The 18,744-nt window shown below is 37.8% G+C and overlaps 1 protein-coding gene across 1 annotated transcript; it reads left to right on the top strand.

The window, feature by feature from the left end:
- Positions 1-519: 519 nt before the first annotated feature.
- LOC131041839 (uncharacterized) lies at positions 520-1,470 on the top strand. Its single transcript, XM_057975059.2, has one exon. The coding sequence runs from the start codon at positions 520-522 to the stop codon at positions 1,468-1,470; it is 951 nt and encodes a 316-aa protein (XP_057831042.2).
- The last annotated feature ends 17,274 nt before the right edge of the window (positions 1,471-18,744 follow it).

The raw sequence follows: 18,744 nt of genomic DNA, 5'->3' as shown, positions 1-18,744 counted from the left end.
GGGAACATTGGGAGGTGTAGGTGAGGCAGTAGGAGAGGGAACGTTGGGAGGTGTAGCTAAGATGAGAGTTGTAGATGACATTGGTTATTTTTATGAAGTACCAGAGGTTCTTACGGAGTGTTTAGTCCTAAATGTATAGTTGGTGAGTAATCAGATAACACAGTACTTCCTACACCTACCAAGTATTCATGGAAAAGAACAATTGTACATCATAACATAAATGACAAATGATAATAATTAGACCAGAAAGTTATATCTTTATTCCAATGTCTAGAATTGTCCCTCCATCCTCCTCCTACCGAGGTTCCAATGAAACAATATATAAACCCAATGGTTGGCCAAGTTGCCAACCGTCACCAACTCCCAACTACCCGACGGGAACCTCTCAGCAACAACAAAACATAAACACACATAACACACTTATAATTATTATTCGTACTAACATACATTTTTACCCCTAACATTAGCCCCCCCAAAAACGTAGTCGTCTTCCAGACGACTCAGACAAGAGAAACTGACATGAAAAACATAGCCAAGACCAAGAAGAGGGAGGAGGCTGGTACCATACTGGTTTCTGCCTCCAAGTCACTCGTACCAGTTTTTGTTGGTACTATACTAGTTTCTGCTGGTACCATACCAATTTTGGCTAGTACTGTACCAGTTCCTGCTAGCACAATACCAATTCCTACTAGCACCATACCAGTTATTGTTGCCACCATACCAATTCCTGTTGTACCCATACATGTTGGCACTATACCAGTACTTGTTGGCACAGTACTAGTTCTTGTTGGCACCGTACCATTTTATGTCATACCGGTACATGTTGGCAATGTACCAGTTCTTGTTGGCACCGTTCTAGTTTCTGTTGTACCAGTACATGTTGGCACTATACCAATACTTGCTGACACCGTACAAGTTTCTGCTGTCGATGTACCAGTTTTTGTTGCCGCCATACCAATTTTTGTTGTCATCGTACTAGTTACTATTGTCATCGTACCAATTTCAATTTTTGCCTACATCATACCAATTTCTGTCAACACCGTACCAATTTTTGTTGCCATCGTACCAATTTCTGCTACCACCATACCAGTTTTAGTTTTTGTCAACCCCGTACTAGTTTCTGTCGATACTGTACCAGTTTTTGTCGATACTATACTAGTTTTTGATGCCACCGTACCATTTTCTACTACTGTCATACCAATTTCTACTGTCGTCGTACCATTTTTAGTTTCTATCGACACCGTACTAGTTTCTATCGACACCATACTGGTTTTTGCTGCCACCATACCAGTTTCTGCTGCCACCCTACCGGTTTCTATTGTTGCAGTACTAGTTTCTATTGACACCGTACTAGTTTCTCTCAGAACCGTACCAATACCTGCTACTACTGTACTAGTGCTTGTCATACCAGTACCTGAACATGTCATACTAGTACCAATTACCTGTACGGTGACCTCATTTTTTCTCTAGTGTGGCCTCCTCTGCCATTGTCTGGTTTGCCATACTGGTACGAACCATTGGACTGACTTCTGCCTCTACACCGTATGGATTAACTCATGCACTTCCGCTCCCTGGTCGTACGACCTCTTCAACCTGTGCCAACTCTTCACTCAGCTTCACATGGATGGCACAAATCTCTGCACAGATACCCTCAAAATTTTCATACCACCACTCCCTACATGTACAAACACCGTGAAAGAGGGGATTGTATGGATCCTACACGTATAGTTTATCTATTTTCTGACCCTACGGTCTTTCTCTTTTATCCATTGCTAGTCGTACAAGATCGTATGACTTAGTTTCCTGTGGGTGCAATGTTCCATCGTACGGTATTCCTCTTCTTGCAGGTCATACATCGTATGGGCTATGCCACTCTCCCTTCTTTGCCAACCTTACATCATACAGATAACTCAAACACTCCCTCAACTAGCGTACATTATATGAGTGATCTAGTACAGGGTTCCAATCATCCCCTACGAGTATCACCTGCGAGTCCTCGTCCTTGCCTAGATTGATTTTTTTCACATCCTTTTCCTCGTACTTGATGGGTTTATCCCATTCAAACTAGTGGGTTGGTGTGTCATCCATCCATGCCATTCCCTCTTGGTATCTACCTCACTCTGGGGAAAAGGATTGTTCTTCCATCCTGCTGCTTGATTCTCCTATCTCACATATTTGAAGCATGTGACACTTTGGGTGGAAGACCTCATAGTCCTCCATTTGCCAATGAAAAAGTCTTGTTAGTGAACTGGTTCCATCCTTGGAACATTTGTCTAGCTCCAACACTCCTTCCTCGTCAAGTTCTTTCCCTCCTCTATCTCTTGCAAAACCCCACTCCCATCTATTTGAATCTTCTGAGTCAGAATCTAAAGATGAGAGCTCTTTGCTAACAGAATGGTTCCTTAGATCAATTACATACTTATGACCGTCACTCTCGATTGAAAGCGTATTCTTTTTCCAGTTGTGGTTAGATTTGGCCATGATCAGCCACCCCCTTCCTAGAAGAGCATCATACACTTTCCTTTCCAGAGGGATGACTACAAAATCTAGAAGGAACTGCTGCATCCCAATTACCACCTTTTGTGCCATGAGGGTGCCAAGGGGTTTGATGTCGTGCTGATCCGCACCAACCAGGTGGAAGGTTGGTGGCCATAAAGTCGGCTTGCCGAGGTTTTGCCAAGTTTCCTCTGGTAGTACGTTGACTCCGGACCCACCATCAACAATGGTGTTTGTTTGCTTTTGTCCCAATATATCCATCTCTACCACTGCGAGTTTTCATCCGCAACCACCGCTAGTAGCATAGGGTTCATGGCATCCATACTAGATCCCTTCACCAGGTCCGTACTAGACTTTGTCATCATTTGGTGTTCCTCACCGATGGTAGTGTCCTCAGTTACATTTGTCAGAGCCATTCTTAACTATGGCATGGTCTGTAGAAGGTCCGACACCCGTATGGGTATTATGGTTTGTAACATCTTCTTGATGATATTCTTCTCTGGTTCCAACTGGACTAGTGTATCGGCAACCAGGTGTGAGGCCCTCCGCTCTCCATCCATCGCCTGCTCGATATCCGCCCTTGCCTCCTGGACTCTTTCTTTTTCTGTGCGAGGGTCTGGGTACATGGCTTTCTTGTTCTGCAACCTTGTGATTGCCAGTATGCCTTCTCTTGATCCCTCCACATCGAGCATGTTCACCCCTTTTTGTTTTGGATAATCTATGTCCTCGTGATTTCCTAGACTGCACCATCTGCACAACAAACTTCCTACATCACCTCCGTTTTGGCATTCTCGGGAAAAGTGACTCCATTCATTGCACTTCCTGCACTGAATCATGGGTTGCCCCTTCCCGTCGTATTGAATTCTGCTCCTTGATGTGTTATTATTAGATCTATTGTTACCTCGATTGTTTTTGTACCCTCCAAGTGAGGCGTCAGAGTTTGTTGTTGGCTTCGGTGGTGTCGTCGGCAGTGTGGTTTGGTCGGGTTGGGCATAGAGCACTTGTGTGCTCCATGTTTTCAAGTTGTATGGGCATTCCTTAGTGGACTGTCCCATTACTTGGCAGATGTCACGAAAAAATTTATGAGGACAACTTCCTTTAGTGTGTCCTTTAGTCTTGCAATCAGTATACCATAGTTCTTTTCCTTCCCTACCACTTTCTTTGTCACCTTTTAACTCCTTCATCATCCTCATCATATCCTTCTAGAGTGCTTGCACAGTTTTGGATCCCCTGTCACTGTCTTTGTACGTGTTGTCACCATCACTGGTCTGTCGCTTCCCCCGGGATGTCTTGTTTTCACTTTCAATATCCATGGCACGGTCGTATGCTTCATCATATGATGATGAAGGGAATAATTTTATCATCCTTCTTAGGGGTGGTACCAGTCCTTTCATGAACCACTACTTCTTGAGGCCATCTGTCGGCTAGTTCTCCATTTTGTTAAGCAATTCCCTTAGCCTTCTATTATATGTGCACACACTTTCATTTTTTCCTTATTTGGTGTTGTAAATTTCTGCCACAATTTCGTTGTCATCTTGTAGGAGTTTGAATTCTTCCTCAAAGGGCTTCTTCAGATTGCTCCAGCATGTTTTATGTTGATCATCAAGGTCTGTGTACCAGTCAATAGCTATTCCTCGCAGAGTGGCCGGAAATGCCTTCACCCAGTAGTCCCGGTCGTCCTAGCCATTTGCTTCCCAGAGGGTGACGCATGTCTTGCAATTCTGTACGGGGTCCTCTGACCCATCGCCCATGAATTTTGGAAGTTTTTATTTCTCTAAGGTGTGTGCCATGGTTCTTTTCCAGTGTGGTTTTATGCAGTGCTTGGAAATGGCTATATGCCGGGAAGGTACTATGTGTCCGGAGAGTACTGTATGCTCCTAGTTTGGTTGGGCTCTTTCCAACCGGGCTTTGGTCACCTTCACTTCTATAGTCCCTCCTTCCCAAGGTTTCTGGATCTGATCTTCCTATTTTGATGCCTCCGAAAAGGATAAGTTTTTAATGTTGGACAACGTTGCTTCAAAAATAGTGGCGATTACCTCATGCAAGTCTCGTACCGCCTCCTCTCCTTGTTTAGAAAATTCTGATTGGGTGCTTTGTGATTCGGTTGTGGAGTCTTCTTCACTTGACATCAAGTGTGGGGCTTGGTTAGCGAGATCTTCCTCCGCTACATCTAGAAGTGGTAGGTTCCTGGTGACCTCGGCCAACTCCTTCCACGTACACGGTTTTTTCCTCTCCCGACTATGACTCTGACTCACACTCTGACTTCTGCTATGTTTCTCTAGACTCCTCAAGTCGGCAACCTCTCTTAGTCATTGTCTTAGGTCGACCTGTTCTTTTATGCAGAGAGATAGCCGTACAGTTCCCTTGTTTACTCCTTTGGTAGCAGTGGTATGTTTTTCCTTGTTCGGTCATAGGGGCATCAAGTGCCAGAGTTACGATGCTAACTAGCCTCCCTCTCCTCTTCCTCCCTACGACTCCGTTCCTCATACCATCAGAGAACTTGTTGCTGCCGAAGTTCCTTTTCCATTTCCTCCCTTTTGTCTTGGAGTGCAATCAAATTCCTGGCGAGTAACCTTGGAATACTTCCAAGTAGGTCAAATACGGGGATGCTGATAGTGAGTTCACCATGTACCATACCTTCCAAGATGGCTCTCTCCTAAGCCTCTCACTATACGTACTATGTGACCGACACATCCCACAACTCCACCAATTTTGTCATCAACTATCCTCTCATTCCTCTTCCACGGTACTCTCTTCATGCGTGTCACTGTCCATGACAAATAATTGTTGGTTAAATGGTCAGCCCATTAATTGCTTCCGCCTACCGCCATGGTTATCTCCAGGTTCATTTAGGCAATGATGCCAAAATGTTTAGTCCTAAATGTATAGTTGGTAAATAATAGATAACATGGTACTGCCTGCACATAACAAGTATTTATGGAATAGAACAATTGTACATCATAACATAAATGACAAATGATAATAATTAGACCAAAAAGTTATATCTTTATTCCATTGTCCAGAATTGTCCCTCCATCCTCCCCTTGCTGAGGTTCCAACCAAACAATATATAGACCCAATGGCTGGCCAAGTTGCCAACAGTCACCAACTCCCAACTACCCGACAGGAACCTCTCGGCAACAAAAAAACATAAACACACATAACACACTTATAATTATTATTCGTACTAACATACGTTTTTACCCCTAACACGGAGTCCAACAACGATGAAGACTACGTCCCCTTGCCAAGGAAAAAGAAGTGAATGTGAGACTGAATGAATATGTGTGTGTGTGTGACACATTTTGGGTAAGCATTATATTTCTCAATGTTTTTAATTTAAAAGTAATAGAATACATAAATTTTAGTGGGAATATTTGTTGGGAATGCCTATCAATACTTGGGAATGGTTTCTGGGAATGCTTGGGAATGCTTTAAAATGTTTTAGATTAAATGTTATAGTTTATCTAGTTCGTTAAGGAGAAAATGTGAAATAACAATGTGAGGTAGAAAAATATGTATGGTAACAAGAACAACACTTGTGTGTTTTTGTTGAATCTGGTCGACTGATGTGCATGTTTGCCACTTCGTGTTTTTTCTTTTTCTTTTTCTCTTATACTATATTTCTTTCAAGTTTTGCTCTTGCAATGAGATGAGAATTTATTTTTTGTAAATGGATTGTGTGGGTTCCCCCTTTTTAATGTGTTGTTTCAAGTTTAAAATTTGAATTTGCATTGTTCTCAATTAAATCTACAGAATAAATTCATTTAAGCTTGATTTGATTATTTTTGGGTAGAATTTGGTGGCCTTACATGGTTTTTGTTGTCATTGTAGGTGGGAGTTGGCATGAAGAGATGTGAAGGAGACAGGTATTATCTGTACACATGTGATGAAGTGTTGGGTATTGTGCCAAGGGAAGGAGGTGTTGTGGTGTCGATATGGACCCAAACTAGCCAAAATGTGATATGTGAAGGGTTGTGGTTGGGTCCATGTGTGCCATGTTGGCAATATTAATTTTTATTTTCTATTTCTTTTATTGGTAGTTGAAGCCACATAATAGAAACTTGGTCATGTTTAAAAGTTTTACAATGACATTTGTAGCATTATAAAATTGCGACCTTGCAATTTTTTGACCGCATTTGGGTCTTCATGTTGGTGAAATGAATCCTTAAGCCTAATTCAAGACCTGAGAAATGCTCATACCTCCCAAAACATGCATTTCCTTGTACCCTGCATTGTCTGTTCCTGCTTTATGTGCTAAATTAGGGTAGGACAGGGGCGTGGCACCCCTACCCCCCTAGGACAAGGGTGTGGCACCCTTCTCCCTACCCTATTTTGGGGCCCCTTTTCCTATTCCTTTCATAGGGCTTGTCAAATGGGAAGTGGGAAAAGTTTCCACATGTCAGCCTAAGATGAAAAATCAGTCAAATAAACCCTAATTGATGAATATATAAGACATAATTTCTCCTCCTATTTGCGTAAGTCAAGAAATGGAAATTAAGTGCATAAGAGAAAGTAATGTGAACAAGCATTATTGTCATTCAAGCATTATTGTCACTCAAGCATTCAAGAATTCAAGTAAAATTTCAAGCATTGAGCATCTCAAGTCTCCTTTCAAGGCTAGGTGTTGCGTTCAAGTCAAGGATTCAATCATTGAAGAAGAGATCTCTTTTGACATCCTACTCCACGTATCCTTTCAAACAACTCTATCTACATTTCAATTGCATCCTCTCTTGAGGTGAATTCTACTTCATACATTTCCTTTCATTTACTTGCAAGTATTTTTCATCGTCTGGTTAATTCGAAAACTATGGTTTGACCTAAATGCAAACCCCCAATACCAAAAATATTTCCTCTCTTTTCTGTGTGTAGGTTGTAGGTGCGTAGCTGTAATTGTAGGTTTAGACTTCATTTTCAAAGACTAAAAAACCCTTTTCGACACGCGGATTTTTTGGAGGACCAAGTACACTTTCAACCCAGTCCTGACAACTTTCACTCAAACTTACAAGGGAGTTTCATCTTGGCATTTTAGTGCTAATCCCAGTTGCACAACTTCATCTTGCATTCCTATTTCAAGTTATAATAATCTATTTGTCATCTTTACACTTAGTCTCAAATTGTTTAATTCAAATTATTCATCCTAAAAGAGGGGTTACTTTACTTTCCAAATCCATTGACAATTTACTTAGCATTCAATCTATTTGCATTGAGATTGGATATAGTGAATTCAACCCCCTCTTTTAAATGTGATGTGCATGAGAGGTTGAAGAGAATCCTTTGTGAAACTTCCACTCCTTGAGGACAGTAAAGCTTTCCACTCGATCTCCTCATCATCCTTTTTCCACACCACAACATTTTATTTTTGTTAAAGGGGCCCACTATTTGGCATGGTGGCATGTGAAAGTGCTCATGTTGACATGTATTTATTTTGTAAATGCATGTTTTAATATTTCCAAATGTTATGTAGTATTTTATGTTTTTTGGTAATGGATATATGTATGGCCTGGAAGATGTTATGTTTAATGTGAAAATTTATCTTATTTTTTCTGTTATCTTTTTGGTGTGTGGTTGCACAAGTTTTGCTGAATAAGATAGTCATGTGTGGGGCCCATGATGCACATGTTCTATATCATCTTCTGGACCCGTGCATCTATTGACTCATCTCCCCTACATCAATTACGCTAGTTGGAAAGGAGATGGAAGGCATAAGGCCGATACTATAACCTTTACTGTGCCAGTTAACTTATCCTCCTCTAATTTTGGTTGCCAGTCCGCTTTTTTTTTAATAAAATATGACGTAACTAATAGCAACGAATGGCTTATACTAGAAGATGATCCCATGGTTACAATGTCATTGGTCTTGGTAATTGACAATCATTGGAAAGCCATGAAAGCCTTACTACAGAGTCAACATGCGCTTTAAAGATGAAATTGTTCTTATCTTATATAGCCCTTCTTTTGAGGTTGCAACACCAGGCCCACACTGCAATAAATGGTGTTGCAGGTTCTTTTCTTCTTAGTGCATCCATTACCACTACGATCCATTTTAAAAGCTAAGAACTATTTGTGGTGTAAGGAAAGGAATTTGTTAGTATGATTTGACTTCGAAATAAAAATCCATATTAGAATTACCTTGCATTTTTCCCTCCCTCACTTGGATTTCGTCTCGCACAATGATTAATTACACCATTGGGCTCATTAAATATTGATGCTAAACCAAGTTATATTTAAATTGAATAGTCTGATCAATATTGTAGACGTATAAAAATGACCATATTCCTAAATGAATATTTAATGTTCATTTTATTCTCATTCTTCTATTTTAGTTAAATCTAATTTAATTAAAACATACACATTCTTCTATTTAATTAAATAAATTATTCAATTTATTTATTTCAATTCACTTAAGCCCTTTATATCATTTAATTGAATAAATCATTTTATTTAATTAAATCCTTTCTCTCTACTTTTAATTAAATTTACATTTAATTAAATAGTTCACCCCAATTAAATAAATCTAATTTATTTAATCCCCAACTTGCAACCGAATTGATATAAAGAAATTTATTTTAATTCAATCCTATTGTCCCTCACCCACTTGCATTTTCCTACATCTCACACTTGCTTCCTAACCCTCTTTTTAGATTCTTCTAGAACCCATCTAAACCTAATCAATTAGCCTAAATCCTTCATTTATCCCCTTTCCCTAAATTTGAGGATGTCGCTTCTCAAATTTGGAGTAGTCTTCCAAAGGCATTAAACCCTTTATGCCTTCAACAAGCTAACTTGTTGAATACCCTCAAATTTGGAAGGACTCTTACAAGTTTGTCCCCAAAGTCTTTCAAACCATTAATTTTTAACTAACCCTTTGTGGCATGGATAGAGACTTTTTGCCTAACTCAACCCTCATGTAACCTAGGGGTCTCATCAAGCATTCATTTCTTTGACCATGGTTATTCCTTTAACCCTTGCACAAGAGTTTAACTTTTGGGTAAAAGCTTTATCCAATGAATAACCTTAACCTAACCTTAACCCTTACCTCCTAAGGTAACCATGAGGTCTTCTCAAGCATTTAATGCTTCTTACATCCCCTCTCAACCAATCTTATGTTGACAATTGTCACCATTTCATTGGTGAGAATTGCAAACATTGATTGGTAACTTTCAATCCTGACCCTTGATAAGATCCTTCAATCCTGACCATCCATTGCCCTATTTTTCCTATAAATATAGCCCTCATTCCCTGATTTTTATCATGCAAATCTTTAGCATCATACTTATACTCAATTTTAGCAAGCATTTAGCATCTCTTTGCAATAGGAACAAATCTAATAAACATTTTAGAGCATTTATATTATCTTAGCTTAAATCATATAACTAGTATATCATGTTAGGATAGTGTTGTTACTAACCTTGTAATCTTATCGTCTAGTTTAATTCATTTGTTAGAATCATGTATAAATAGGATGCATTCATGCTAAACTTAATCTAAAGCATCCCTCATTCTTGCATTTGTCATCCCTAAGTCACTTTTCTAAGTGATCCGAGAGCAAAGACATTGGTTTGATGGACCTTGTGAGATAGAGAACCATGGAACACTCCTTGGGAAGCTGAGATATTCCTCATAGCTCCATAACTTGAACCAAGAGTCCCATGGGTGTGTGGGAAAGTCTTTGAATATTTTCACAATTTAAAATTCATCAAACCGCTTTTCCCGCATACATTTCTCGCACCTATCATGTGGCATAACCCCATTAATCAAATCAGTTTTTGAATATGACCAACTTTGCAGGTACGCAAGAAACAAGAATCGGTCCATAGGGAACATCTCTTAGCACATCTAGTTAAAAAATCAGTGCATCCAGTCTATTGTTTGATGCGTCGAACTCATATCTTAGCGCGTGGGAACCCTTCCTTAGTGCATAGAGTTTTTAAGTCTTTCCTGTAGGTTTTAGCATGGGAATTTAATAGTCCGGCGCATTTAGAAAATAGCTTAGCACGTCGGGTCTGTCTGATAGAACATCTGGGGCATTTTGTACCACGTACAGTGTATTTTGTAGCGCATCACAGATAGAGGGCAGGAAATAATTTGTATTAGAGACCTTGAGAATTAGACTTGTGAAAGTCTACAAAGCCATCATTTTGCTAACTGATTAATTGTTGTTTTGCAGGTAACTGACAATTTAATTGTAGGTTTGGAGCCTATTTTTATTTTGAGCTAGGTTTAAAGTAGTTTGAAAATTTTACTAACTTGGCTAAGTTAGTTAAAGATTTAAATTCCTTTCATTTCTTGTTAAACTAAAAATTGAACTCACACCTTATTTTGGGTACCTAAAAAGAGCAACAACAAAAATCTTTTCTTGCTTAGGAGAAAATTTTCATTTGGGTTTCTAAAAAGAACCAACAAACTCTCTTTTTTTGCGAAAGAGCTTTAAAAGAACCTCACCATCCTTTGGTGTATAAAAGGATCCATTTTAATTTTTTTGTAAGGTAAAAGAACCTCACTTGTCTAGTTTATTCAAAGTAAAAGAGGGAAGTTCTTCCCCTTTTGTTGATTTCTTTTGTTGACCAAAAATCAAAGTTTTTCTTTGTTGACTGTGCTTCTTTACTAGAATAGATAATCACTAATTTGAGGAAATAAAATAAACACCATATTTTTGTGGAGTAATATCTCCACATAGGATTTACCAAATCATTGTGATAAAAGGCTAAAAAGAACACTTGTGTGCTTCACTTCGAAAGTGGAAGGTATATGCTCTCTCCTTAACTGGGTGATCAAAAAGCCAGACCACTCTTACGCTTTTAGTGTTTATAGCATTAAATCCTTTAGCAGGCCTGCCCTCCCCAGGAGTCAACAAACTCTTAAAGCCATTCTTTGGCCGATGTGAGGGTAATGACCTAAGTGGGGAATGGCTTTGAAGCCAAGTGTTCCAACCCACTATAATCAAGAGTGGAAAGTGACAAAAGTCCTTTTCAACGGTTGCATGCAATGATTAGCCTTCCCCTAGTATCTTTACGATACGTAAATTTTTTGTTCTAAAGGTTGGGAAGCCTCCTGAGGGAGTTTATCATTGACGGCCGAACAGGAAGCCTGATTAAAAAATTTAGCATTAGAAACCTGGAGCCAAGTTAGTATCCAAACATTTGTAGTATCATAGTGCAAGGGTGGGGAAGAATCCACCCCCAAGATTACTCACCATATCTCCCATGATATCTACTCTATTGTGAAGCAATTCACTTTGAGTTAATTTCTGGCAAAAGGCAAAAAAAGGGGTGCCCCCTAGGGGGTGAAAAGGCTATTTGAGCTGAGGGAGTATTGAGACCAGTGAGCTATGGTATTGTCGATGACCCTTGAATAAAGAGTCTGACTAAATTATATTTTCTATATCTAAACCTATTAAAACACTAGGGATTTGAACACATCCTCGTAGAACATACACTCATTGTTTAGACTACGCAAAATGGTTATCTCTTTTGTGTTGTGTTTTCATATTATACTTCAGAAAATCATCTATCACAGTTGAAGAAAAATTCAAAAAATTCAAAAAAAAAAAATCACAGAAAACTACCAAGTCAAAATTACCAAGGTAGTTTAGCGCATAAGAGCAACATCTTAGCACTTTGGAACCATATTATAGTACATGCAAGCTTCCTCATAGCGCATCAATTCTGAACTTTAACTCATAATCAATCCCATAATTCAACAGATAGAACCTTAACACTTTCTGGAAACAGCCTAGCGCATTGAGTTCAAACATTAGCATGTTGGGATCAGCAGTTAATGCATTGATAGGATATATTAGTGCATAAGTTTTCAAACCAAACCAAACTCAAATATTCCAAGATAGTACGTCAGAGAGGTAGCTTAGCACGTAGAGATCATCCTCTAGCACGTTGAAAACATTCGGTAGCGCATTGGGTTTCTGGCTTAGCGCATAGCTGAAATTGAGAAAACATAGAGCAAAATAGAAACTATTTTTGGAAATTCTAAAAAATAGTTTAGGAAGCTCTTTTTCCTCACTTGGACTCCATTAGACAAAAAATCAAAATCAGAGTATCAAAACTACTCCAAAAGTAAGTTCTCCTTAAAACAAAGTTGTCAAAAGCCAAAAACTAGTCAAAAGATAAAACACATCTCTCCTATTAGAATCAGGTAACACCATCACACGTATCAAAAGGTCCTTAAAATCACACAGATTTTATCCCAAAACATACTTGTTTTAAACTCAAATTTGTCAAATCGATTTTCCATATCGGGAAAGCTCTTATTCCATAATATTTGACGCGCTTTGTCATGAGGGGGCATCTAAACCTTCATTTGATAAAAGTACAACTTAAAGTTTCCAAACAAGATATCTAAATCCAAAAAAAATCAAAGGAAACCATTGATCATCTGTGCATGACTAATCATCATAGTCTGAGAAGAAAGAGTTTTCATCGCAACACTAAGTTGAGGAAACAACAACCTAGTTCTCTGAAACCTACCAAACGAGATATATTTTTATACATCAATCACCAACTCTTCAAATCTCATCGAACATTCCTTGGTCATATGCACTTATATCTTAAAGAAAAAATAAATGAGTTTGACGAGAAACCATTGAGGAGTAGAGCATTCTGTCAAAAAGTGGCATTTAGCCAATGCTTGAATCACAGAGGAAAAATCAATCTGGCTTTCTTCCCAGAAGTTTGCATCACTTACAACACACCTCGAGTAGAGCCACCAACACCTAAATAAGAAATAGAAGAGGAATTTGTTCCCTTCATCATAGAAATCTTCTATTAGATGCTCGTTATCACTCACTATCAATGAAACAAACAAAGAGAAACACAACTTGAATCCAGTATGGGGCACCGCTTATCAAACCCCTTCGACTATCCAAATCTGGAAGACACAGAGATCATTGAAGAACTCCTTCAGTAATGCCAAGAATGTGCCTCATTCCAAAGACTCATGGAAAGACTCATAGAGGCAGACAAAGAAAAATATCTACTCATGCTCGCAAGCAAAGGATTTAAGATTCCTAAAGCCTTTGATTCAAACACGTTTAGAACAAGGTCTCGACTCTATACGTATCAAGAGAAGCAAAGAGAAGAAGACCCAGGTGACCTCGAACAAAACATTCCAGAGAAAAAACATACTCGAGCAAAACATCCATGAGAAAACCATACTACTACACATGCCATTCCAAACTAGACACAATGAGAAGGAAGAACTCTTTCCTCGATAAACAAATGCACCCTTGATTTCTCTCACATATCAAATGCAAATGCTTCAAAAGAAAATACAAGACATGCAACAAGGATCGACAGTACGGTATTCCTTGAATAAAATTTGTCCTTATCCTTTTGACAGAAGGTTAAACATGGTACCTTTTCCCCCAAATTCAGACATTTCCAAATTTGACAAATATGATGGGAAAATCGATCCACATGATCATGTTTAGAAATTTTGTACCATGATCCTAGAATTTGCCCATGATGACACTTATTTGATGAGATTATTCCCAAGAAGCTTGGGAGGGCAAACAATGCAATGGCTATCCAAAATCACACCTCCTGTCAGATCCTTGGATGAGTTAGTCAACAAATTCATCACTCAATACTCCTATAACATTCAACATTCTATCACCATGCTAGATGTCTGCAATACCAAATAGAAAAACAACAAAACATTCATGGTATTCCTTCAACGTTGGCGACGAATGGTCTCAAGATATCCTCGAGATGTGCCTAAAAAGGAAAACATGGAAATTTTCATCGACAAATTGAATAGCAAGATGAGTTACATACTCAAACTCCAATGCATATCATATTTTTCCAAAATTCATTGAAAATGGCATCCAAGTAGAGGAGGCTGATAGTTCTGATACTTAAAGATAAGTATAGATGCCAAGCTAATAAGATGAGGGGGGGGGGTGAATCATACAAACTTTAATCTTCCATAAAAACATCAGATTCAACCTCGGTAACATATACTTCAGTAATATAACCAAAAACTACTAAACATGCAAACTCAAAAGAATATAAACATCATAACACTCATAACACCAGATTTAATGTGGAAACCTAGGTAGGAAAAACCACTATGGGATTTCGGACCCACTAAGAAATATACTCTTCTAGAGTATGCTTGGTTAAAAGAAAATCCTGTTAAAGATTACAAACACATTGCTAGATGTGACCCAGTTAAGGGATTTCCCTTAGATCTGTTAGGATCTTCACCTTGTTAGAAGTGATCTTGTTAAAGGATTTCAAACACTCAATTAGAATGTCACCTTGCTAGAGGGTTTTACAAATAAGACTGTTAAGTCCACTCGGTTAAGAGATTTTCTGTCACTTCACTAAATAACAGTAATAAAAATCTATCTGCAACTTCACATCTAAAATGCTAAAGCAGATTCTTATTTGCTCAATACAATATAGACATAGAAATAATCTTGTCCATCTGCTGGGCTCTATACTCTATTATTCAAAACAGATCTTCAAGCTTTTGTGCTCGGTAATCACTATGTAGCATCCCTGTGCATACACTTGCCCGCATACATTGTTTATCAACAATTCCCTATTTATAAACAATTTGCCAACCGCTTAATCTTCTTGATCACATTTCCCATGATCAATCATAGCCATTAGATCTTCAAACTTTGTCTAGGTTCAATGTATCCTTCGATCTGAAAATGTTTTACCCTGCCTCGGAACTTGCATACATTTCTTGGAACTTGTGCTAGGGTATTGCGGTTCAATCTAAGGTATAGATCTTCCTGTCGATTTTCCTTTGTCATAGATTCTTTAACAAACTTCATTCATGGCATACCAATCATTTAATCATAGCCATCTCATCAGCTTCCTTCATTCAATAATGCATGTAAACATTTAATGTATTTTGTTATTACTCGGTTGCAACTCGGTAAATAGTAAACTTCACTCGGTAGACATTCTACCTTCATTAACCGATAGCGACAACCTTAGGGTTTACCGACTAGGTTCCTTGCTCGGTAACATAGTATAGTATTAACCTTTCAATCAATAACATATGTAGGATATCAAAACAATCTAATCATCATGATCTCATCATTGTCTAGCTCGGTAATAGTTGCTCATTGAATAACTTATTTTTCCCCTTATTCATCATATCCTTTCTGTGTCTTTTACCGACATCTTTATACTCATCAATTCATACTTCTCAAGATATGGCAACATTATACTGAATTAGAAAATCAATTTCTTGACATCAATGACAAAATAATAATATTAAGACAGTAAACGTCCTTAATTAGTTATATCCATAATCATCAACAACCTTCTCAATATCCTTATTGAAATGCCAACAATCTCCCCTTGTCTATTATAATGCCAAATGCCAACAATCTCCCCCTTTGGCATTGATGGCAAAATCAATTGATTTGACCTAATTGATTCGGATTGCTGTGAGATTATGAAATTTTGAAATGCTCTCCTTCTATTATCAGAATTCTCCCCCATACCTTAGTCTTCTCCTCTTCTCTTCTGTCTTGCTTTTTCCTTAGTCTTCTCCCCCTTTGCCAACAATGCCAAAAAGTAAAGAACTAAAACATAATTTCTTCCTCTATGAAATGATTTTCTACTGTTATGTGTCAACTTAGTCTCAGTCAGAGCATTTATGTCTTCAATTCCTGTTCCCTGTATTATTTCCTATATTGTTTCCTGTACACCTTTAGAAAACCTCTTGAAGTGTGTAAATCAACATCAACTCCTAAAAAGATATTCTATAGAGTCATCGAATTAATGCTTTCACCGAACTCGGTCAGTGAGTAGAAGATAGGGGTAGGACCCCTAACTTACTTCTGAGATACTCAAAAGTGTCCCTTGCTAGTGGCTTGGTGAAGATATCTACTATTTATTCCTTTGTGCTAACATACTCCAACACTACTTTCTTCTCTTGAGCTTCTTCTCTAAGATAATGATATTTGATAGAGATGTGCTTTGTCTTAGAGTGCATAACAGGATTCTTTGAAATGTTAATGGCACTAGTATTGTCACAGAATATAGTTACTGGCTCGGTAACTTTCTCATTTATACCTTCCAACAGTTGTTTGATCCATGCTATGTTGGTACAATTCAATGTTGCAGCAACGTATTCAGCTTCTGTTGTTGACTGTGAAACACATCCTTGTTTCTTGCTAAGCCAACTCACTAGTCTTTCTACTAAAAAGAAAGCTCATCCACTTGTGCTTTTTCTGTCATCAATGTTGCCTACCCAATCAGCATCAGTATAAACTTTTAAATCAAAATCATTTCTTTTCTGATATACTAAGCCATAATCCTCAGTGCCTTTCAAGTATCTAAAAATTCTCTTGATTGATGTCATGTGTTTTTCCTTAGGATCTGTAGAGAATCTTGCAACCATACCTACTGCATGTGCTATGTCTGGCTTGCTGTGAACAACATATTGCAACTTTCCAATCATGGATCAGTAAAGTGTCTCATCAACAGATGCAGATTCATCATTCTTTGATAATTTGCAGTTGGTGGTCATAGGAGTACTTACTGGTTTTGAATCCTCCATTCCAAATTTCTTCAAGATTTCCTTTATGTACTTGGATTGAGTAATGAAAATTTCATTTTTCATTTGCAGTATCTATAAACCTATAAAATACTTTATTTCACCGATTAATGACATCTCAAATTCTTTGCTCATTTCATTTCCAAAGTTCTTACATAGAGAGTCATTCCTATGAAATATAATATCATCAACAAATATGGCTGAGATCAGTATTCCATTTTCATCATTCTTCATGTAAATATTGTTGTTTTCACTTGTTCTTATAAAACCAATCTTGATTAAATAAGAGTGCAATCTTTCATACCATGCTCTAGGTGCTTGTTTCAGACCATATAAAGCTTTGTTCAATTTACATACTTGATCTTTCTTATTGTCTTCATCAAATCCTTCAGGTTGTTCAATAAAAACTTTTTCTTCTAATATTCCATTCAGAAATGCAGATTTGACATACATCTGATATACCTTGAAATTCTTGTAAGCAGCATATGCCAACAATGTTCTTACTCCTTCTAGTCTTGCTACAGGTGCAAATGTCTCACCATAACCAATTTCTTCTTCTTGGGCATAACCTTTGCAAACTAGTCTTGCTTTATTTCGAATGACCTCTCCTTTTTCATTCAGCTTGTTTCTGAAAATCCATTTTGTACCGATTACATTTTTGTCCTTCGGTCTTGGGACCAGTGTCCATGTGTCATTCTTCTTGATTTGATCAATTTCTTCTGTCATAGCATTTATCCAATCTTCACTATTAAATGCCTCTTTCACTATTCTCGGTTCAAATTCAGATATCAAACATGTGTTCTGTCTCAGTTTATTCCTTGTCATCACTAGATCATCCTTATCTCCTATAATCTGACTTGGTGCATGATGTCTTCTGACATATTTGGCTAATACAAGCTCGGTAGGCTCTGTATGTTCTTCTTCATCACTCGGTAACTAGATATTCTCTTCATTTCCTTCTGCAGGTTTCTTGGTTGGACTTGTCGGTTGAACATAGACAAATTTATCATAATCTTCTGGTTCCTTGAAATTTCCTTCATCATTTCTTTCTGCAAATTCATCAATTTTCACATTTGCACTTTCTACTATTTTGTTAGAAGATTTGATCAAACATTTAAATGCTTTACTTCTAGAAGAATAACTAATAAATGTTCCTTCTTCACTTTTCTGATCAAACTTGCCATTTCTATCATCCTTGTGTACATAGCATCTACTTCCAAAGATTTTAAAATAACTTACATTAGGTTTCTTATCATACCAGATTTCATATGGTGTCTTCAAAGTACCTTTCTTCAGTTGTACTTGGTTCAGGGTGTAAACTACAGTGCTTATTGCTTCTCTCCAAAATGTTTGTGGCACTTTCTTTTCAATCATCAGGGTTTTGGCACAATCCACAATAGATCTGTTTCTTCTCTCTGCTATTCCATTTTGCTATGGAGTTCTCGGTCTAGAGACCTGTCTTTTTATACCATGATCATTATAGAATAAGTTGAACTCATCAAATGTGAACTCTCCTCCTCTATCTAATCTAAGACATTTCAGTTGTCTTTCTATTTCATTTTCAACTCTTGCCTTCTACCATTTAAACATTTGAAAAGCTTCTGATTTTTCTTTTAAAAACATTACTGACATCATCCTTGAATAATCATCCACAAATAATATAAAATATTTATCACAATAATAACTTTGAACTTTCATAGGACC

The sequence above is a fragment of the Cryptomeria japonica genome, chromosome 11, assembly GCF_030272615.1.
Source record: "Cryptomeria japonica chromosome 11, Sugi_1.0, whole genome shotgun sequence".
NCBI lineage: Eukaryota > Viridiplantae > Streptophyta > Pinopsida > Cupressales > Cupressaceae > Cryptomeria > Cryptomeria japonica.
Note: the sequence above shows the minus strand (reverse complement) of the source record. Positions and strands in the feature narration are given on the sequence as shown.